At 26.9% G+C, this 25,315-nt stretch overlaps 1 protein-coding gene across 5 annotated transcripts; it reads left to right on the forward strand.

The window, feature by feature from the left end:
• The first annotated feature begins 504 nt into the window (after nt 1–504).
• On the forward strand, nt 505–25,315 carry LOC136984157 (sushi, von Willebrand factor type A, EGF and pentraxin domain-containing protein 1-like). Of its 5 annotated transcripts, none has more exons than XM_067281087.1 (14): nt 505–650; nt 1,440–1,631; nt 8,276–8,488; nt 8,583–8,678; nt 12,248–12,376; nt 12,457–12,744; nt 12,821–12,952; nt 13,179–13,355; nt 13,432–13,611; nt 14,464–14,643; nt 15,660–15,767; nt 15,845–15,926; nt 17,680–17,779; nt 24,582–24,719. In XM_067281087.1, the coding sequence occupies exons 1-13, from the start codon at nt 596–598 to the stop codon at nt 17,771–17,773; spliced, it is 1,926 nt and encodes a 641-aa protein (XP_067137188.1). In that variant the 5' UTR covers nt 505–595; the 3' UTR covers nt 17,774–17,779; nt 24,582–24,719. The 5 variants fall into 5 exon arrangements, with proteins under 5 accessions (XP_067137188.1, XP_067137189.1, XP_067137186.1 ...); XM_067281088.1 differs by lacking the exon at nt 24,582–24,719 and adding an exon at nt 24,347–24,474; XM_067281085.1 differs by lacking the exon at nt 17,680–17,779 and having other exon boundaries at nt 24,347–25,315.

A 25,315-nucleotide genomic window follows, 5' to 3' on the forward strand; every position in this document is an offset into this window, starting at 1 on the left:
AACTTTACACCACTCCACCCAATCTTCAATCTTTTCTTAACTTAATAACTTGTTTAATCTCGACTCGACCTTCCTAAGCCCTCTTCTGACGTCATAAACGTCGATGGTCTGACGTCACGTCACGAAAATTTTTGAATCATCTACAAAGGATAATTTTTATAAAAAAACGAAGCACTTTTCGCCTTGAAATTCATTATTTTTAAATATTTTTAGGAGTGTCTTTAAAATAAATTTTAAAGTTGCTAAGCAAAGAAAAGTGTAATAAATATTTAAACAGTTTTTTTTATGCTATGACAATTTTTTAAATGAATTACTTTTGTATAAACTTTATATTTTCAGACCTCTTCAGCAGATGGCAGTATTATATCAAAACAATTTACCCTGAGGCTATTGGATAATAAGTTAAGGCAAAAGTAATTTTATTGGTTGAATACATTTATGACGTAGTAGAAGTAAGGAAGTGAAGAGGTATAAAACTTGATACCAAGAAGAATATAAAAAAATTTACCTGACCTTTCTTACAAATGACAAACAACGTGCTTAGCTCTTGGAATGTAAACTGAATGTCTTGAAGGAAGATCTAAGGATTCTGATAATGACCTTGATAGGTCTCGCGTTTCAGATAATTAGTTCGTTATTATTGATTTCACGTGAGTATTATGTCAATTTATTCATTTTAATCATTACTTTTATACCTTTCAGATAATTATAATTAAAATAAGAGGTATTGTTAAGACTGTTGTATAGTAGCAGTAGTTTGCTTGAAAAAATTCTTTGAATAAGCCTATAAATTATGTAACTGTAATTTTATGTTCTACAGCATCTCTATTAAATGATCAAATAATTTGCTTAATATAAATTCATGAACATCAAGAGAAATACTTCCGAAATTATTCTGCTTTAATGAACTAATGATTATTTACAGTTTTATATTGTAACAAACAATTGGATTTCATCCAAAATGTTGTAAATGCTTTAACAATTTGTTTTGAATACGTAAATGTATGAATATATATTAAAAATGCATTAAAAACTTTGAATTTATTTAATACATTAATACTTTAAATAAGTATTATATTTTATTAATTAAAGACCATTAAATTTAAGATTTTGAAATTCTTTTCGGACATATTTTAAAACTGTATTTACAAAAGTTAATTATCTTTGCATAGAAATTCTTTAAGTAAATCAACTTAAGATTTATCTATGTAAATAGTTAGTATACACGATATAAAAATAAATTATACAATTTTTACACATTAACGCTTTAAGGTTGATCTACATATACGAGATGGGTCATTGCCGCAACACAGAGCGCGTAAACAGTTTATTCAGTTAACTATGACATAAAAAAATAAGGAAAAAAGCCTACAAAACAATGAAATTTTCATATATCGATTCATTGAGTTAAAAATAACGCTATTAATTATAACTTTCAGGGCCACGTCTCATTGATGCCTGCGGATATCCAGGATCACCATCTCATTCTTCCGTTATATTTTCTGGTGAGGTCATAGAACCTGATATTATAGCGACATACAAATGTGATCCTGGGTTCGAATTGCTTGGACCATCGCGTCGTCTATGTGCCGAAAATGGCACCTGGATACCTTTGACAACACCTCTTTGTGGTACGTAACTAATTTTATAAGAACCTTTTTTTGTATTTATGTACAGAGTTTGATTGCTTAAATTAATTCAGAATTCGAAGTGATTAAAAAATAAAAATGCTGGATTTTTATCGATATTAAATATCTAATGTATTACTAATGAATATTTTCCTTAATGACGCATTCTTAATTTATTGAATCAATTGAAAATAACTATTAGTATAATTAATGATAACTTTCAATTAAATTCTCTACGTAAATGACTCGAGTAAAGTATTAATCATTAAAGAATTTCAATATAATAAACATAAAAATTAATGATGGGCACACGTTATATTTATTAAGATTCAGAAAAGTATAAATTAGATCAACCATCTTGTTTATCATTAATGAGAAGAAAAATAACAAATTATTCCTATTTAGCTTTAAGCGCAAGACTAATGCAATTTTAACTAATTAGATTAACATTTAGTTTTTAGTAAGATGCCGTATTATATGTAATTAATCACTGTAGTTCATTTAAAGAAAACTGACTAGAAGAAACGTAAAATCTAGACGAAAGTCGAATTCATATCCTCGGTCCCTTATCAATTATTTAATGCAAGATCATTTAACATGAATCTATATGAAAACTTTATGGAAATATAGGAAGAAAGTGTTTCAATATGGCATACAAATACAGAGTATACTAATGTAAAAACTCAAGAAAACTGAATTTTTAAAAATTTTTACGAGCTTTATTATTATTATTTTATACAAACAAACAAATTTTATGAAATCTTTTTAAAACTATTTGATAAACAACAAATTTTTCTAATACTTTCCGTGTTGGTTGCCAAAATTTACTATTCATTTTCAACTAAGTTTATTGAATTACACTTACTATATTCAATAATTGTACATTTATTTCTTGTAAATAAAAGATTTGAATGTAAAAAAATTATATAAATTGCTTACATTTGTTTAAAATATATAATTTATTATTACAATATCGAATTATAATAAAATATTAGATTACCACTATAAATCATAATCGCAAATATCTACTTTTTAAAAGAAAATATGGCTAAATAGTTTTTTAAAAAAAATTATTATTTTGTCAAATTATTGTTATCGGTAGTACAAATAGAATGCAAGTGTTACAAACTGTTTAGTCTTTGGTAAAAAATTGTAAATGGCAAATTTCTTACACCCATTCATCTAGATCAATATAACAAATATCCACGTTGCCTAATACGAAATAAACTTGTCTTTAAAATGATCAATTTTTTTATCAGATAAGAAAATGTTTATATGCTATCGTTGACTAATAACTGAAACTATTATACTATTAAACTATTAAACTATTTTAATAATTTACTAAAATAATTAGAATATAGAAATCAGGCATAAAATAATACATGTTAAAACCAAGCTAGACTAAAAGTACGTTTACCTTAGTTTTAAAGTGAATTTTGAATATGTAATGATTCGAATTAATAGGTGAAAAGGACGAATTCCACACTCGAATGTCCATTATTATTATGATATTGGGTGTGGGTACGATTCATCTAGTAAAGCATATATAACGTGACATCAAGCCTCCGTGACCGAACTTCACCCAATGTCCTTCAATAAGTTTCATTGTCTCAACTGTGCCCTAAACAACCATTCAGGCGATGTAGGGTATATCATATATTAAACTAAGATCATATTGTTCTTTAACAGATATAAATTTCCTGATATTTTAAAAAATTATTTTCCTATTTACTCGGTTTACATTAATGTTAAATGTTAAAATAAATTCAAAATGATAAAATTAATATTCCAATAATATAAGATTTATCTTTTAAACGTATTATTTTTTATAATAAATTATAAAACTAGGATTAAAATCGAAAACAGCAATGAATGAGTATTTCTGCCATTCATAAAATAATTGACAACAGTAAAATTACAATAATTAAAAATGACTTTTTCGTGTGGATTGTTAATTTTATCAAATGCTTCCGTCAAGGTTATTTCAACTTTTTCTCTATTTTCCTTCTCTCAAATCAGTGTCATCGACCTGGAAACTGTCGAGGCCCAGAAGCGAAACAAGTGCACTTTCTAAAAATCCAACGATATCTTTAGTTACCGTTAATCTTCCGGGATTAAACTATAAATATTATTTTTTAATTCTTTATTATTTGCAGATAATTATAAAATTTAGAAAAAAAATTTCTTTTTTTAAATAAAAACTAACATTTTTAAACTTAATTTAAATGGAAAAAGAAAAATGCTCGTGAAGGAGATGAATGTTTTCACTTGAAGTAGATTCTTCTTAATCTCAATAATCTTTCGACTGATTTCTTGAAAAATATAATTTTTCTATAAATATTTTTCAGAAATTACTCTTTCGTATTCACCTATTGAATAAATAGGCCTAACTAGCGAACCAAAATTAACTACATAATTATAAATAATTGAAGCAAACACGGAAATAACACTAAGAGAGTTTTTTTTCAGTTAATTGAATTAGAACAATTTTCAGTCACGCGTTGAAAATTCTTAAAAATTATTAAGTAATTAAAATGTATATTTATTAAATATAGACCTTTCGAGGAGCGGAAGCAAAAAAATCTGTTTAAAAATACATTTGTTGTGAGTGATGTGTTTTTTGGATGAAGACATCATTCAAACCAATGATCTGAAAATATTAATAACTAGTCATTCGAATCATTTACACCTCTTTGCAGAACTTCTCTTTTCATAATTATAGCAGAAAATACAAGGCACATATTCATCAAAATGTTCAGTCCGTCACGCAATTTTTATAAGGTCACTACGCTTAAAGAAAGGTTATGAACGAATGTTCAGGAAGTATTTTAATAATTATGTAAAATTTTGGTATTGCTCTTGTCATACTACAATACAAAACTCATTTACAAGATACACTACATCCTACATTTACAGTCTTTAATAAATTATATTTTCTAATTCGCTAGGGTTTACCGATGTACTGTACAATGTTAAATTATATTGATTTTTAATGATTTCTATAATTTAATATTAATAATTTAGTTAATATAAATTTCCTTAAGTATACTTGCTTAAGGGGAAAGAAATTTGAAAAGTCATACTTTAATAAATTACTTATTTAATAATAAATGTGGATAAATATTAATCGTTTATTAAAATATAATTAATGTTTATGCGATTAATTGAAATTGCTATTAGTCATTAATAAAATAAATTAATTAAAATTTTATTGATTCGAAGGGTTGTTTTCATTTTCTATTATTTAGAAAGTTCAAATTGAAAAAGTAAATAAATTTACTAAATAAATTTTATTACGATTTATTATTTATAACTAACAAGTAATTGTTAAATTAAATCTATTTACCGAATTTTAAAGTTGAAATTATAAACACGTTGAATTGACTTCCTTTTCATAAAAACAATTTTTTTTATAAGTATTTCAAACAAAATAACATAAGAAGAATATTAATTTTTCTTAAATTACAATTTCTGTTTTATTTGACTACAATTTTTTTCATAATAAAACGAGTTATAAAATAGTTTGATGACGTTTTACATGCGAAAATATACTTTACTTAATAATGAAAATAAACGTTTTTTACACAGTTTTTCAGGTTACAAAATAATTTAGAATATTCCTTGACTTTTTAAATTAAAAGTATTTTTCTGATACTAACGCACCAGTATTTGAGAATACAAACCCGTTCTCGACACCTGCTTTCTGTTTACACCTGTTATCCGTGACTAAAGACTCGAATCTCTGTACCAAATCTAAGCGGTTATCCAACGTGATGCGTGACGAGCGTCACGAAGAAGTTGAGGTCATAGGAACAAAACGTGACCTTAGTCTTTACCCCCTAGAAGCTTCAGTATACGCTTTCTTTAAACTATACAGTACACTCATTCAAAAGTCATGTAAGTTTTTTCGACCGTTAATGCAAAACAAAATATTAATTTATTTATATATATTTTTTCCTATAAAATTCCTTTTCTAACCTTCTGTATCTTATAGCATTTCTCATTATTTTTCTCTCCAGTTTGTTTGTTGTCAAGTACACTTTCCTTCGTGAACTGTCGATTAATTTCTAGAAAACTATAAAATTGGTAATAAACTTTAATTGCTGCAGAATTAAATTTACGGCGTGAGATGCAATACCAAAAATAAGTGTGGCAATAATCAATAAATGAGAGTAACTTGTGAAATAAATACTAATTTAAACATTTTACCATTCACTTTTAAACATCTTAAGTAGGTTTTTTTTTCTTTCTTAATTTAGCGATAGTTTTATTTTAATTCTAAAAATGGAAACTGTTACTTCTAGCTTTTTTTATTCCCTTATATAGGAAAAGTTATAAGAAAATAAAAACAGTCTTTCTTTGAACAATAATCACGAATGCAGGGATGCGATTCCATTAATGGCACAAATAGCTTTCTACTTGTATCGTTTTCTATCGTGCTTAAATTATACGTCTCATTTAATTCTAGATGAAGTTACAGTATATGCGTGCTCATAATATTTATTTATTTATTTTTGTGTCATATTTATTATATTCTATGTTTAGTATCCTTCAAACTTAATCGAAAGCAATACATAATGTCTATATTTTTTGGCACAATTTACGTAACAGAACATAAATTTCTTAGTAAATACATTGAAATTAAAATTACAAAAGCGATTATAAAATATCTAAAATTTCATAAGTTTTGTATGGAATTTTTAGTCTAATTTTTTAATATAATATTATATTATATAAATTAATAATATCGTAAATTATTTTTATATAGATCTTAATCTATTTTTAATAATTAATCTGTGAGTAAATGTTAATAAATTATACACAGGTGTTTAAAAGTAAAAGAATTTGCACATTTTGTCGAATTTCTGAAAAACTAATGGACACATTTTAATGAAATTTGATGTGGATACACAGTTATATAAGAGAAAAACATATACTATACAACAGTCATGATATGCACTCATAATCGTCAGTGAGGCTCATCAGTGCAAGAATGTCCAAAACCTATGTCGCAAAATCAAACATAAAATGACTCTAATGTCGGGTATGGTCACCTCTCAAGTTATACAGCTCTCATATCGCGACGTCATATTGGAAACAAAGTAGCTGATGATCCCTGTAACAGTCAGTCCCATTCTTGCAGCAATGCACTTTTCAGCTCCTGGGTGGTTCTGAGAGGAGGATTGCGAGCTGCAATTGCTCTTCCATGAGCGTTTCAGACATGTTCAATAGGGTTTAGGTCTGGAAATCTGGCTAGCCAATCCATCTGGCAAGTATCCCCACTCTCAAGATAATCGTCGACCAGGTGAGCTCTATGTGGACGAGCGTTGTCATCCATAAAAATGATTCGAGGGTCAACTGCTCCCTGAAAAGTCGAACATAGGGCTATAAGATCTCATCCCTACATCTCTTAGCAGTCAGGAGCCTGTCAAACACATGGAGGGATGTGCGGCTGTTCAACCTGATGCCTGCCCAGACTATGTCACTTCCACTGCCATAGCTGTCCCTTTCTCGAAGGAATCCTGTCCCAGGTTCTCTCCAGATAAAGGTGCGTCGAGAATCCGTGTCCAGGCTGAATCGTGACTCGTCTGTGAAGAGAACGGTATCCCACTGAAGTCTGGTCTAAAGTTGATGTCTGTTCCATGCTAAATGCTTGTATGCTGAAGTGAGCGGAACACAAACAGGTAACAACCTGCATCCAATCTACTCACGATTACCCACCTCATTCCGTCGTCAAGACGTTCATGTCTACTCATTTTATCTGATTGAATATGAAATTGAACCAACTCTTGCAAAAAAACAATGAATGTCACCGAGAGTACAAGCGAACCAATCGCAGACAAAGCCCCTTGTTTTTTTCGTCCCTCCGTTGTCAAAATTCTGCCCACAAACGCGTAAGCTTACGAATTCAAAACTAAAAATTTGCATTCTTATTCGATGGCATAATTTATACTTTCGGTTCGCTACTTTTTTATTAAAATCGACAAAATGTACAAATTCTCTTAATTTTGAACACCAGTGTATATTTAAAAACACACGAATTATATATATTTAATATAATTATAAAATTTTCATAAAATATTTAGCATTTTATTGTAAATTTCTAATATCAACGAGGTTCTTCATTATTTATCTTGACGATAAATTTCTGCGTATAGCATTTTTCTACAGTAAAACATACACAAAAATTAGATAATTAACACTGCAAGAAAATATCAGAATGAAATAACTACAGTTTTGATCTTAAAACAAATATTGTAATGAATATCAATTCTGAATTTTATAGATACGTCAAGGATTTTACTGTAAATCAAATCTCAATCTGTTGTGTCAAAGTAAAATATCAAAGATATTTGACACGTGTACAATACAGTTTGACTTAATAAATATAAAATATCGAGCTTTTTGATACTTTACGTTTACGAAATTACGTATAATTTGTTGGAGTGCATTAAACATGAAATAATTTATAAACAAAACCAAGAGTATTCTAGACATATTTATATTTACTGATACAACTGTATTCGTAAATTTCTTCTAAATATTTACGAATTTTAATTATAGATAATTTTTATATAGGCTATGTTTTTAGATTAAAAATTCTTCAACATTTGATATGTAATTGGTTTGTTATATTTATATTCCAGTATTTAATGTCGCTATTGGAAAAGCATCCTTGCAATCTTCTGTTATGGGAAAAGGAAACCCACAGAAAGCATTAGATGGTACAACGAGCTCTTTTTTCAATCCCGACACTTGTACTTCAACCGAAATTGAAAGATCTCCTTGGTGGTATGTCAATTTACTAGAACCATACCTGGTTCAACTTGTAAGAATCGATTTCGGAACTTCTTGCTGTCGTAAGTACTTACTAAAAATTGTCAGTTCTTTTTTTATATTTTCAAGTTATATTTTTTTATTTATTTTATTTTTTGGTAATAATTTTGTATCTAGCCAATAATAATCCTGCAACGATAACTGTAAGAGTTGGAAATAATCGACCGGATATAAGTCCAAATCCAGTTTGCAAAAGATATGTTGGTTTTGTTGGTAAGGAATCTTAATTTTTTCCCACTGGATATCATATTCTGTGATAAAAATATATAAAAAATAAAAAAATTAAATTTTATAAACCGAGTTTTAAAGAAAAATAATTTACTTTTCAGTAAAATTTAATTAATTATTCATTTTTCTTAGTTTTGATAAGTTTAATTATAAATATTTCTGTATAAAAATATCTTAAATTATTTAAATCTTACTCACATTTTTATGATTAATTATACATTTTTAATTTTCGAAAATTCAAATATTGTTTTTACTTCAGACATCTTTTAAAAATATTTTAAAGGAAAAAAAGGTTGGTAAACATGTTAGTTATGTATTTTCGAGTTCGTTATTTATTATTCATTCCTTCATAAATTATTCATTTATTCGTGTTAGATTATTTATAATATTTATGATTATGTATATTTAACAAATTAATGTTCTCATATTTTATAGAAATTATTAATTTTTGAAAAAATTCACTTTTATAGGCTATTTATTATAATATCCACTAAAAATATATGAATTATTTTCAATCAGGATATATATATAATTAGCGAGAATCACAAATAAAATGACAAATTTAAGAGCTTATATTAAAACTGTATATTAAATTTTCTTTCACAAAATGAGTCCAATTACAATATTAAATTAAAATTTAATGCATTATATATTAACTTATTCTATTATATATTCATATTTTAAATAGTTTTAAATCGCAAAAAGGTTATTAGACACGCATAATTTGTTAAAAATAGAAAAATTTAGTTGGCGTAAAGAAAATCAAGTGAAAGTTTAGTAATAAATTATGTTTCTTTTTAAAATAGCTTAAGTAGTTTTGAAACGCTTCTTGCACCTAGAAATATCTAAAAATCTGAAAAGGAAATGAAAGACAAAGATTATTTATTCTATTTTATGGATTTTACTGAATAATGCTATGTTTGATTATATTAATAAAAGTAGGTTGAGCGAATGAATATTTTCTAAAAATCCAAAATACTAAAATATTAATAAAATTTAAATAGGAAATTCCTTCTTATACCATTTTGAAAAGCAAATAATAAGCTAAGCATATTATTCTTTTCATGGATTAGAATGGTAATTTTAATCATAAAATATTATTTGTTCCTCTTTTTATTTATTTATGAATTATGTTGTCTGGAATTGTTTAACAATTCTCACTTTTCATTTATTTATTTTTGTATAAAAAATGTTTTGGGACGAAAATGCGTTTTTAATCAACAATTATAAAAATGGAATAGGCATAAAAGATGTTGTTAAATAAGATTTTAAAAAATGAATCTTTCCTGTGTACACTAAAAGGGTCCGTTTTTCACACCCACCGGTGTTGATTCCGCTAGGCCTACAGTGGGGACAACCGGGTAGTGAGGGATGGGGTCCTCATATCCGGGACGAATCATCCATGAAAAATTCTTGGGGTTTTCTCTCTGAGGGGCCCAAGATTTGATCAGATCTTGGGCCCCTCAGAGAGAAAACTGACCTCTGATGTCTTAACAGCTTCGGCCACCTGTCCGTAGTTATAAATTAGTTTAAAACATATGAAATTTACTTCTCATTATTCTTACTTTTTAAAATACATAATACGTTATTACAAATATTGTATACAGCTAATGAATGAAGATGATATGCTTTAACAATAGGCTAGATCCTGATATGATTTATCACTTAATCGTTTCACTTTCATAATAAGCTTCTGGTGAAAATATGCTTTATTTATCTCTCAAGTAAGAGAAATGTATCCTTAATTCTTAAATATTTCATCCGAAATAAAAATTATTACATAATTTTTGTGTATAATATTTATATAAAATTATACATTTATTTATTTGTAAAATAAAATAACATTTGTTTTAATAAGGATTGCAAAAATTACTGGATATTTTTTCTTTCAGAGTGCCAATTTAAAGTAATATCGATTCTTTAGATCAAAAGTTTATTGAGCTGTAGTATTTTCTAGAATAAGTAAGGAGCCGATATGCTGAATCTTGAATGCGTATCACTCAGCTTCCTTAACTAAGCAACGATACTTCGAAAGTTTAAACATTATATCATATGACTTTTCTTTAATATCTCAACTATTTTGTAAAAATGTGAAAAATTTTAAATAGATTATAAGAGTTTAAACATATTTTAGAATATTCTAATACATGCTCTACTTCACAATGAACACGAAACTATTTTCCTTCTCGTATATAGACTAAAAAGTATCAGCTTCATTTTTATTCTGGGAAAGACTATAGAAGATAGTTGCTAATTTACTATAGAATAAATTTATAATAGCCCTATACATTTTCAATTGTAATATATTATAAACACTTTCACAAGATATCGATAATAGGGCCTACAGTCAAAACGCCAATAACGGCGGCCATTTTTTCAGGAACGTTGAACAAAAATGAATTCAAAATGACCTTCAAACAATGGCAATTTTATGTTCCCGTCAGTGGCAATTTTAAAGATTTGCCTGTAGGTTATATGTTTCAGTTTTAAAGTTAATTATTTGATCTAAAGTTTTTACGAAGATCAGTTACAAATATATAAAATCACAAATTAACTATTAGAATTTTTTATTTTATAAATTATTTTTCTTATTATTTAAAAAATATCATTAATATTGTCTTCAGAGATATCGAATAAAAAGTAGAAGAAAGTTAAATCGATTTGTCTGAGAGCAAAAATTTTTTTAATTTGAAGGAAAAACGCTTAGTTTTTATGATTTGTATATTAAACGTTCCTATATAATAAATGAAGCATTGTAAAAACCGCTGAATTTTAATTATAACAGTCTTATAATATAAAATGGCTAGGAAAATATGCAGTTTATAAACATTGATAAGTAAGTAATCGATAATAAAATTTTGAAAATAGAAAGGAATAGTTTTGTAGAAAAGAAAAATGTCATCGAAATTTTACTTTATTAAGAAAAATTGGTTATTTTAATTTGAAAATAAGTTTTATTTGCATTATAAAAGTGCTCAAATCGATTGAATTGTATAAATAATTTAAACCATTTTTGAGAATCAAAAGTAGCTTTATTCGGGGCGAAGGCAGGATGGTTTTGGGGGACCAATGTCAACGAATAAAGAAAAATGTCACTTGTATATGCCATATACAGCAGTTTTATTAATGTTATTAACACTAACATTAATATCCCCCGTAGTATTAGGGATAATAATTTAATATTCGAAGGTATCGTGTAGAACAAAGTGTTCAACGTATGTTTAGCTGCGAAAAGAACCAAAGTCATTGCATTGCCTTACCAACACCCATGTTATGTTTTAACAAAATATAGTTTTATCCAAATTTAAAGGTCGCTGTTTGAATTTCGACTGATCCCCGTGCATAGAATGAATAATTGATTTATTTAAATTCTAAATTCAATGGCTTTATAAATAAATTTTGATTATACTGTATATGTAGCCTATAGTTTCAAATTCTACATTTAATTTATCCTGTTTTTTTATATTAAAAATTTATCTAAATTAATGTTATTTATTGTTATGTGATTGGAATTTATTTCGTTTCGATTAATATATTTTATTTTTAATGTGTAGAAGAAGGAAGGCCGTTATTTTTATTTTGTAACTCAAAAATGCCTGGTGCTTTTGTTAGTATTCATTTACAAGGACCACCACGTCATAATCCTTTATCTATTTGTGAAGTATTCGTCTATACAGATCAAGGTATGCTTGCCATAAATAAATAATTTTCCATATTTTCAATATCGAGGAATAAATTCAATTTAATTTTCAAATTATTTTAGTTCTTCCAATCGAAAGGTGCCCTTCATTTAGAGAGCAACCTCCTGGAAGTGGTGCAACTTATAATGGAAAATGCTATATTTTCTATTCTAATCAACCAAAAACTTTCGAAAATGCAAAAAGCTTCTGCGAAAACAGAGGAGGCACTTTAGTGGACGAATCTAATCCAGCTTTACAGGGATTTTTGAGTTGGGAATTATATAGGAGGCATAGAAATGATCCCAGTGGTCAATATTGGATGGGTGCAATTCGAAATCCTAATGATCCTCATACATGGAAATGGATAAATGGTTTGTTTAATTTATTAATTTTGCTGTCATATTGATATTTTAAATTTATTACATAGTACTATAAATGGTTTTAAAGGTCAAGATGTTACCATTTCATATTGGAGTCCTCCTAGAGCGAATGAAAATTGTTCCAGATTCGACGGAGGAAAACAATGGCTTTGGTCGGAGACAAACTGTAATTTAAATCTCAATTATATCTGTGTTCATAGTGAGTATTTAAATATTATTAAATACAAATTATAATAAAGTTTATTATCAATGTGGTTGGTCTTTAATTTTGAAAATATTATGTTACTATTCAAAAAATTAATCTTAATACAAACACATCAAGTCCAACTACAAAGTTAGTTAAACAGAGTCTAATTTAAGGCCAGCCTTAATGTCGATAACAGAATTTTTTTTTTCGCAGTTTAAATTAAATTTTTTATTTATAGAGCCATTGTCTTGTGGGAAACCTGCTATATCTGCCAATTCTAGTCTTCAAGTTGGTAATTTTGATATTGGATCGACCATAGAATATCAATGCTCAGCAGGTCATATACTGGTTGGACCTATGGTAAGAACGTGTTTACCGACTGGATTTTACACGGAATTTCCACCGAAATGTCGTTGTAAGTAATTTATTTAATATATTATCCTAAATTACTAATTTTATTAGCAAAAATTATTATTATTATTTTTTGGTAGATCTGGAATGTGGTTATCCTGCTTTTATTCAGAATGGCAATTATACACTTTTAAATGGTACTACACATTATTTAAGCATGGTTCATTACTATTGCAACAAGGGTTTTCAATTAGTAGGGAGAGGAAATCTTGTATGTGACGTAGACGAAAAGTGGAATGGGCCACCTCCAATGTGTGATCGTAAGTAATTAAAATAGAGTAAATAAAATGTTTGTAATTATCTCTTCTTCGGAAACTGCTAGAGGATGATTTATTAAATCAAATGCACCAAAAAAAAGGAATTAAATTAAAAAATGTATAATCATATTGTTTTTTAAATAAAATAAAGTTTATCTTTTCGCCAGGAAATAGGCACAAAACGATTTTTCTTAGTTCGATATGAAATGGGACATATCGTCTTATATTGTCTTTTATTAATAATTAAAAACATAATATTATGTTTATAATTATTAAAAAACGTGATAAACTTGAAGTATTTCTATATAAACATTGAAGATGTATTTAAAAAAAGTCTATAGAATTTATATTTTTAAAAGTATAATTCTTCAACATAACATATTCTCAATCTCAGAAAGTTATAAAATTCTAGTTTCTATTCCTCAAACATTTCAACTCTTTTTTTTTATTCTCTGGGAAAACAAAACTTATTCAAATGTTCCTGTAATAAGCATTTAAATAAGTTTTGTTTCCGTCTTGTTTTCCTGATGCTTAAGCTTTTTCTTCCTGTTCTAGATATATCAAACATAGGTTCTTATAATGAATGATGACATCTTTTAAAGTATTTTTTTATTTTTTAATGATGGTTTTATTCTCAAAATATCATCCTCTTCCTAATAAGGAGAACATAAATCAAATTTTTTTATCCATTTTCTTATGTCTATTCTCTTTTCCTTATTTCATTAATTATACTATACGTTTTATCTAATACACAATTTTCACAGACCTGTAAATACGGAAAGTACATTATATATCATTTAAAGTTTATATTTATCATATATAGTTTTTATAAAACTATTTTTTCTTTGTATTTAGCCATTATATGTAGACCCCCTCCTTCCATCTTACGAGGACATTTAAATTTAACGTCACAGTCTACTGCTTATGGATCGCAAGTTGTATATGAATGTGACGTTGGTTATAAATTGGTAGGCGATTCTATTTTGATCTGTGGTGACAGTGGTGATTGGGAAGGAAAAATTCCAACATGTTATGGTGAGAATTTTATTTATTTATTTTTAATAATATTAAATACTGAGAAGTAATGTTTAATTTTTTTTAAAATAAATAAAACATAATAAAATATATTTGTATAAAAAATTGCAAATATTATTTAACGCGATATTAAATTTATTTGTGGCTATTGTTAAAATTATTCGAAAGGTCTATTTGCTTATATTATTTCAAATATTTACTTTCTATAACTTTAATTATTGGGGATTTTTACTAATTTTGGTTTGGAATTTTGGCTTAACGATTACTTATAAAAATATCCTGAAAATTATGTATTCATAGAAGAAAAATATAGTCCTGAAGATGAATAATTATGCATGTTTCGTAGTAGCCTAATTTTTTTTTTTTTTTTAGAATATCTGCAATAGGAAGTAAGATATTTTCCGGATGTTATTGTTATATTTTGAAAACAGAATAATAATTTCGGTTTATAAGAGGAACAGCTTATAAGAGGAATATTATTGTAGAATAAATGAAATCAATTTTAGGCTACACCATTATTTGCAAAGTACACTTTCATTAAGGTTGTTTTCTTCTGTAATAATTATAGGAGACAATAGCAATTTCAAATGACTAGATTTTATGAGTAATATTAAAAAATAATGAGAAATAAATTTTCTCTTTGCTTTTGGATATTTATGCTTTTATTTATTTACTTGCTATCACATAACGTATACCTAATTGTCACATATTTGCATCATAATTTACTTTATTAGCTCGTTTTATAGACAGAATAGAAAATGTCTTCTTGTATATTTCTCAGATTTATATTTTATCGCTTAACATGCGTAATAATTTATCTTTTGGATAACTTTATCACGTGGTATGCAATTTAAGAATATTCTTCACACATATTTAAGTTTGCTTGGTGGAAAGAGGAAACTTTCGCACTATTCGGTAATAGGTTGCAATGATATCTCTTGGTGAGGGATACCTACTTCTCAGATATTTATTTTGTTAAGTTTTAATTACAAAAGAATATTCGTATTCGGCTAAAGCTAACTTAGGTACCGATATCCCAATCGTCACAGCACACCCAAAGGGTATGGATGGAAAAAGATCTCAAACGAAACGTCCTTCCCTGTTTTCTTCTCGTCTTAATATGGGTAAGTAATTTTATAAATAAATATTTTAACATATGTCTGAAACAGATTGAATGTTCTTAAAATTATTAAATTCTTAGGAGGTATTATTGCTCTTGGTGTCTTTGGAGGTTTTGTTTTCTTAGCAGTAGCTATTACAATAATTGTCATCATAGTCAGGAGGTAAGTAGAAACTATGTAATAAATGAAAATCTTCGACGATTCCTCAGCCATGCCCTTCACGTAATCTTTTTTTTTTTTTTTTTTTTTTTTTTTTTTTAATGCATTTATTCAACATTTATTATGCTCTTCTGTTTGCACAATTTAATTTTTTTTCAAAGAACGTCTTACAGATTTGCACTTCTATTGTTATCATAATATTTAAATATTAATATATCGATAGTTAATGATTCTATACAAAAAGTGAGAATAATATCTATGTATATTTAAATTTGAATTTAAAATTTTCATAAATTGCTCAGGATAATTTAATAGAGTGAATTATTATTAATTAATTAATTATATTAATCAACGTAATCGTGTATACGTGTGTAAGTTATTTTTAATATTGAAAATTAAATACTATAAATAGAATTTATCTTTGTTGTGGAATAGGGATGGACAGCCTTAATTTAATGAAAAATAATTGAATTTACATATATATATATATGCATATATGCATGTAGGGAAAATTGTTCCATGTGCAGTCAGTTCTATCAAAGGATAATTTAAATTTTGCGACGCCTGTCTAGTCAAGAGGCCTCCAACTTATTGCTAAATGGCATCCATTTAGCGCCTACTAAATCTACGGTATGAAGTTCTGCAAGAGGGGCAACCGTGTGTACATAGGAAGTGGTAAACCAATTTCAGGAGTCTTGTTTAACTTTTCAGGCGACACTTGTAAGATTCTCAGATTAGCATCTTTTGCAACATTCCAACTGAAATTAAACCGTGAAGAAATATGTCCATTGGGGTGCATGTAGGTTCCTGTTACGCTATTGTCAAATTGTAAGTTTTGTCACTATCATTCCTGGAGCAACAAAAGCATCCTGTTTCTACAAACGGACGTTTCACAATCAGATATGTCCGATAGTGGAAACGTGCCCACTGGAAGAACGGATTTTGTTTAGCAACGGAGGTTTGCATCAGCATTGTACTTTTTAAAAATTAATCATCATTAAGAGCTATATTTATATCATTAATAAGTTTTCTAGACGGGTGGTGATCTTCAAAATATCATTGTCAAATTATTGCCTGAGGCTGCATCTGACGACGTACTTCTTGTCTCACATCTCGCACGGAAAAATCGTTCATTAGTATTTACAAACAGATTTTAATTTGTGTTTGTAAATACTAAAAGAAATATTTAGTTGACATAAATGACATATTTGCCAAGCTGCCACTAACAATATCTGTAGTTTCTTCATCCTTTGACAACCTTTTTATTTAATATAAAAGAGTCAGTTATGACATAAATAATAAGTTGTCCAACTCTATTGTAAAATATCAAAGTTATTTTTATCATTAAATTCTAATTTTATTTATAATAATTAAGTTTTACTATAAAATAATTTAATAACTTTTAATTAGCCTAATATTTAGAATAACGACGTATTTGAAATATTCTAAAAATATAAATTTCTTCTTGGTTAAAGGCACCATCTTGCACTACTAATTTTAAAATACTTTTTTCTCTTTTAATTTTTTTTTCCTTATTACACGCTTTGCACATTTAGTTCTAACTTTTTATAAGCTTAACGTAGATAGGAGAGAAAATTAGAAGCAAGATTATTCTAAAGGAAATTATCTTTCTCCATTCTAATTTTCTCAAAGTGTAGCATATCTATGGGTGTGCTGAGGCATCGTAATGTGGCTATGTTAATTTACTAAATGGTAATTAATAATTTTAACATAACTTCTTCCAATTGTTATAAAGTTCTACATCCAAGACTAGAATTCGTCCTCAGCCATGGTGGAATGTTCCTTGTCGACCGAATCCTGAACTAGGATACCTGTCTTTTTATCGTTAACCCAAGGTAATACTAACATTTTCGGAAATTATTTTCATCTTTTATACTAGAAGCAATTGCGCTTGGTTAATTAATCTGGTAATTAACAAATTTTTGCATTGAATTATATATACATAATTTTATTGATAAAGATTACCTGAAGGGCATATTTTACTTTTTTATTTATAAGCAAAGAAAATAATAATAATTCTAACTATATAATTAATTGGTGAAGCTAAAACTGAACTAAAATGAATTTAACAATTGAAAAAACAGTTATTTATATAATATAAACATTAATCGGTTACTAATTCATTTCTAAATATTAAAAGTAAAATAAAACTAAAATAAATGTCTTAAAAATAGGGATTTTACAAACAAATGGCAATTGATAAGAACTGATGAAAACATCTCGATAAGATCTGTCTAGTTGCAAATTTTAGCTCCAGGCTCATAGAGCATTTCAATTTTTTTAAGTATAAATGACATTTTCGAGAGCGAATTTAAGTAGATAAATTATCTTGATAAAAAATAATACTTTCAGTAGTCTTGATATGAATTTTAACTAATTAAAAAATCCGGTATGGTGACTTAAACAACTTTCTTCATAATTTGTAACCTGTTATAGAAACGCGTTACGTTCATAAGGATAAGTAAGAAAATCTTTATAATTTTCAGTTTTAATTGTGAAGATTCTCACGTAGAAATTATCATTCATTTTACACTAAAAATATATATATATATATATTAAAATTTAAATTTATGATGGATTCATTAAATTGACACAGACACATCACTAAACCTGTCAAATTGTATTTAAGATACGTTAAAGGACATCGATTTTTTCATGAAAACAATACTTCCCCACTTACTGAGCTTTATGCAAATATTTATATTTAAATCAATAAACTGGAGAGATATTTTTACTTAAAAGTTGTCATAAATCTTCTTTATCTTTATCCAATTTTTTACCATGAAAAATATTCTTATGCTATTATTTTAATTAGATTGCAAATATTATAAATTCTTTTGCGTATAGTTTAAAATATTTTTATAAAAGAAGTTTTATGAAGCACTTTACATTTTTTATCTTCTTTTTTTCCCACTGAAATATTTCCATAATTTTGGAAACTTATCGCTTATTTTATAGCTCTACTCATCAAACACAGATTTAAAATGTTTTTTTTTTAATATTAGTACTTTAGCTTTATATTATTAAACTTAATATATAAATGTTATGTAATGTTATAATCTTAATGTAGAAATTTGCAATATCTGTCAGTTTGAACAGCTTCTGAACAGCTTCTGAACAGTAATAAATTATTACTTTCGATAACAAAGAAGCAAAAAAATAATAAAGAATTTTATTAACTAAAATTTTGCCCAAATTATTTTTAAAATTTCATATAATTTGAAGCGTTTATAAATTAATAAAATGTTTATCATGTTGGAGATTTATCGAATACTTCAAAACATCAAAAAACAAAATGAGGAAAAGTAAGACATTTTTTAATAAAAAAATTCTGAAGTTAATCTAATTTTTTGTGTAATTTAATATTTTTAATTAGATTTTATTTTTCTTAATTGATTTTACTCTAACAGATAAACAAGGAGCTTTAAACAGCTTTAAAACAGGGAAAATATTCATTATAATCCATTTACAAACATAAATGCAAGCCTCTAGCCCGTCAAAATGTTTAGAAATAATTAAAGTTTTTAATGAGATTTTTGTATATAAATTAACTTATTATAAATGAAAATTAAATTTAAATATAAATTTATTATGACAGTTATTAATATTCCAACAAATATAATGTAAACTGTTATATTATACATTTTATGAAAGTGCCTTACTTAACATTTATTAAGTTGAAATTACTATTATAAGACAGTTATAAGTTAGAGATGGAATTAATGGAAAGGATGCACTCATTAATGTAATGAAAGTGTATATAATCATGAGAATGAAAATGATTTTTATTATCATCTAGTTAGAAAATGACGATACCGTATCTTCATTTTATTATTATATCATTGAAATAAATCAACGAACATATAAATTTCATAAACATCGAGAATCTAACTCGTAGAACTCTGATAAATTAAACGATTTGTATACAATATATACAGTATAAGCTTATACCTTATATATATGAGTGTTTTTCTGGGGTTATGCGGGTCTATACCTTAAACATTTTAAAAATACATGCATATGTCTTATTTCCTTGATATTAAATTTTTTTAAGAACTTGTCCAAACTAGAGGTGAATATTAGAATCGGGGGTGTCTTAAACAGGGCCTCCCATAGGATAACGGAAACCTAGGAAAAAATACATACTGTATTAAATTATTATATTAAAGTATAGGGAGTTCTATTTCCTCGGAGGCCCAAGGCAATTTGTTCCTTTTGCCCCCCTCTGTGAGTCTCTGGTCTTACATTCACAGTTCAAAACAACAATCACACCAAGTGGTTGGCTTGCGACAGTCATTGCAAGCGAATCACTTGATGTGTTATGCCCTAATAGTAAACTTTTTCATTGTTTGTAAATTATACCACTCAACAGTCAGTTCAGACGAGTTTTACTGTTAATAAACGTTTATTTAAGCTTTTTTTGTTTTAAACGTATTAAATCCCTTTAAAACGACATTGTGATGGAAGTTTAAACAAAAATTATTGCATATGTAGATGAGTAGGGACATTACTTATAGAAGCAATACAAATTTCATGAAATACAGTAACTTATTAATTTATTTTATTAAGTTTAAAACAAAATTATTTAAATATTTTTATTCCGTTTTACATTTCATTTTCATTTTACATTGAAAATTATACTTCGAACTCATATTACGTCTTAGAATCGAAGAAACATGATGTATATATTTAGTTAATTTATTTAAAAGTTTTAAATACTTTTGCTTTTCTAAAAACTCTGTTATCCGCCTTTCTTTGTAGGAAAAACCTTGTAAAAGTAGATTTGTATATACAGTATAAATGTAGAAAAGTCTTTAAAACATAGACATGTAATGAATTTAACAATAAAGTTATTAGGGTAAGATTAGAAAATCAAAGTTCTTAATTAACATATTTAATATGATTTAACAAATATTTTATTTACTAATTTATTAAAATTAGAAAAAATAAAATATTTGTTAAATCATTAAAATCATTCTTTTACTATTTTTTTGATTCTTACGCAGTATATTTATATTGCTTTAGCATTGTTTCCGAATTGTTTAAAAAAGAATTTTCGTAGGACAACATTTCATTTATTTATTCCTCGTTCATTATTTGCGTAGGTTTTTAAGATGCGAATCTATTAAAATCTACGTTTCAATTATCAAATATTATATTTTTATATTTGATATTCTTTATTTACGTTGCAAAAATCTTAATATTTTAAATAATCTTAACACTTTCGACTGAATGAATCTTTCATTTCATCACAACGAAGCAGAATGATACTTCCAATTTTTTTAAAAAAATCAAATATTATAAATGATTATTTTTCTTTTTTACTTTTATTGATTTGCATATATTCTTTCATGTTTAATATAACTTTTAATATAAAAAATATAAATAGCATTCATTAGAACTCGAGTGGAACTCATTACTATTTTATTGAATTTAGACATTAAGGCATAGGATTTCATTTTATTTCTAATACGCATTCCATCGAATAGTACATGAAATAAATTTCTCTATGGTTGACCTAATTTATTGTTATAAATATCAATGATGATAAAATATTATGTAGAAAAAAAGAAATGCTCTAATAATTAATCTTCTAAAGAATGTCAAAGAATTTTTTTGTAAACAGTTTTTTTTTTTTTTTTCAATGACTTGATTTATTTCGGTTAAAAAACTAATATTGGTTTTGATAAATTTTACGATTTATTATAGTAAAACTTGATAGACAGACATAAAAATCCATATAATGTAGTGATTATAGTTCAAATAAGCCTCACCAATTTACAGAAGTGTACAGTAGGCTACATGGTGTTTATGGAGGTAAATTAAAGAATTCGCTCCCTCGAAAAAAATTAATTAATTTTTACAGTTTAAGTTTATCATAACTTCGAATAACATTATTGTTATTTGAGTTTAATTAAATAAAATACCAAAACCTAATTAGATATCAAATACACACGACAGGGGAATTAAAATTCTGAGAAGAAACTAGAAAAGGAAAGCTTCTTTCCTAGTTTTTCTTAAAATTGTAGAATTCTTTCCTTATTAATTGTATTTTTTATACATTTACATCGGCATTTATTGTAATTATTTACAATAAATGTAGCTATATTGTATAGGATTTTAACTATAATAATTTACTTATAAATAAATAATTTTTATTTACAATAAAACTTCCATAAGTCGAATTTTTAAACTTGAATAAGTTTATATTTCAAATGTTTTTTATACCAATTTATTTCTCAGATTTATAAGCAAAATATCTGCAAAGAGAATTTTCTATTCATTAATTTTGTACGGTATTATAAATAAAATTTTCTTTTTAAATCTGTAAATTTGAGTTCCCCGAAAAAATTGAATTTTATAATAACTATAATTAATAACACAGTTCTATACAAAAATATATTTTTGACAGAAAATAAAATAAGGATTTCCGTCTTCATTTATCTTATCTTGTATCAGAAAATAAAGTTGAAATAAAATTTCATCAATATTTAATCACAGTTCTCGATAGAAATCTTTCCTCTTTCGGAAATCCCCAATATAGCATTTAATCCATATCAAAAATTTCCATCAAGACTTAATAAATCGAGCTTAAATTAACTGAATTAATAATTAATATATTTAATTAATTATCAATGCAATTTTACTTTTGATAGTAATTCTTCTTATTTTAAATTTGATTATTTTACAGTTTAGATATTAAAACTTGTCCTTAAAATATGATACATACTGCAATTTGAAATATATTATATATTATTCTAAATAATACGACTTGATAAATTATATTTATGCTCGTTACGTCCAGAAAGTGTACAGTTTAACGTCGATTTGACGTCATTTCGTCAGTTTTATAATGAACAGGTTTAAAAAATAGCATTAAATTGACGTAAGGTGGGCACTCTTAACCAAAGGAACAAGCTCTACGTTCGAGAATTCATTTTTTAATTAGAATATTCCTTCATTTATTCTCTTCCCTTTTCAATATGTGGATAACTGTTTAAAAGATTTATTATGAGAAAAATTCAAAATGAGTTTTCGTAAATAATTTTTTAAACTGTTAAATGTAAAAATCAATTATTTTCTTTCTACAGGAAGAAAAGACCGAGATAAATTAGTTTGATTAAAATAAAAATAAAATTTTCACAACGACTTTTCGTTATAATGAATTGTTTACTTCGTATTATCAAATGTGTCCTATTACTTTAAATGCAAAATAGCAAGAAAGTTATTTAATTTAATTGGTAAAGATAAATGTGTTTTGTGCAAATTATATAGATTTCTTGAAAAAATATTTTAATTACTGTAAATCAGCTTAATTAAGTTGGTTAATGTGGTAATCGGGCATTTTCTATTATCTAAATCCTTAAGTAACTATCCCTTATAAAAGACAAAATTGTAAAAATTCAAGCGTGAAAGCAAAATCTCATCAAAGTTAATTTGTTATGTAGCATTACAGTAGTATTAATGATCAATACAACGGTTTTTGAAAGGCACACATAATTGATGGACTTCAATATTATATTATAGTTAAGTCATTCACGGTTCGTAGATAAAAGAAATACTTGTAATCATCAATACTTAGAGTAATATAACAAACGAGGAGAAAGGTATTTGTTAGCTAGAGGTGTAGTTAAGGGAAAGAGGGTATCCGTTTGAAACCCGACAACGAGAAATGTTTTTCTTATTCGTTGTCATTGGCCCTTCAACAGACATGTAGCTAGAGGAGATGGCTAGCTAGGGATGGCTCAGCCACCCCTAGGTCTATTATATTACATTTCAAAAGAATTTCGGGTACCCGCCTCCGGACCTTCTTTCTCTGGGGTACTGTGATCCCCAGATCTCCCGGGGCCATCTCACAATTTTCTAGAACCATCACTACTATGGTTAGTGTAGCTATGTTATCGTCCCCAATGTAAACAGATCGACACCGATTTTATTAGCGCTTAATGTAATGCGAGCGCCATGTGACGTCGAGAATATACTAATGTTTAATGATTTAATTAAAATTTAAATATTTGCAAAAACTTTAAAATGCTTTTTATATTTTTATAAATTAAAAAGCAATTAAAAAATAGAAATAACGCAATTAATATCGAGGGTTAAATTAATACTGAACGATGCGAAAAGTTAATACTAATTAATTAAAGTTCTTATTTTAAGTTTTAATCTTATTTTTACTTTAAAAGTTTTCATGAAATTTATTTTTAAGAAGCATTTCGCTTATTTATTTACAAAATACAACGCTAAATAAAAGTTGTTTTCGAGTTCACTTCTCTGCCATTTGTCACATCCTCCTCATTCCTCACTTTTCGCTTCACCCTGGTGATATGGTGGTTGGTATATTTAACATATATGACATACAGTATAAAAGTAATGACTTTTACGACCTATCACTCAATTAGGACCGGTAATAAACGTCGTAGGTTTGGTGGTTCTACGGATAATACGACCATTACGACTTATGACAGTGGGGATCCCACCAACGAATTTGCAGGCCATTCACCATATCGTCGAAGCTGGGAAGAAACGAGGCATCCGGAACCCAACCATTCGCGACATTATCATCCACACAATCATCATCATCATCACAAAAGCGAAACGGGAGAAAGATCTAATTTTTCTCCCCCATATCGACAGGATCCACCATGCGAGAATCGCAACGTACCAAGAGACAGAAGATATCCCCCTGAGAGATACAGAGAACAACCAAGAGAAGACGAGCTAACTGAAGAAGTACCAATTACAAGGCACGAAGGACACAGAAGATCCGATAGACCCAGAAGATCAGATGGTGTAAAGTGCAATGGAAGACACGGAAGAGACGAATGGCCCGAGAGAAAGGCATCCGGCAGAAGATGTAAACACGAATATTGATTCCCTTAACGATCCGGAATTTCACTTTCCTCTAGGTTGTCCCTCAGCACTGTTAATAATTGCACAAAAGCAATTGAAAAATATACTTGGGAACTAAATGATTCTCTTCATTCGTCAAGAAATACAATATTTTAATAAAAGATGGGAAATTTGATATTTTTAAATAAAAAATTTTGTATAAACTTTCTACAAAAATTGCATTCATTAAAATCACGTTTTAGAATAAAACACTTTATATATATATAATATATTTTAAATTATGAAATATATATTAAAAAATCACCAATAATTTAATTAAATTGTATGATGGTCAGTTATATATATATATAAAAAAAATGTAAATTAAATTACTTTCCGTTTATATTTATTTAATTTTACTATTGTTATTTATTTTAAAATAATATAATTTTACGTTTGTTTGTATTCGATACATGGTAATATTTGTATTATATATTTTAAAAAATGTTTTTGTATTCACTGTGTACATATAAAAGGAA

The sequence above is a fragment of the Centruroides vittatus genome, unplaced genomic scaffold (assembly GCF_030686945.1).
Source record: "Centruroides vittatus isolate TY-2023 unplaced genomic scaffold, ASM3068694v2 contig_905, whole genome shotgun sequence".
Taxonomy (NCBI): domain Eukaryota; kingdom Metazoa; phylum Arthropoda; class Arachnida; order Scorpiones; family Buthidae; genus Centruroides; species Centruroides vittatus.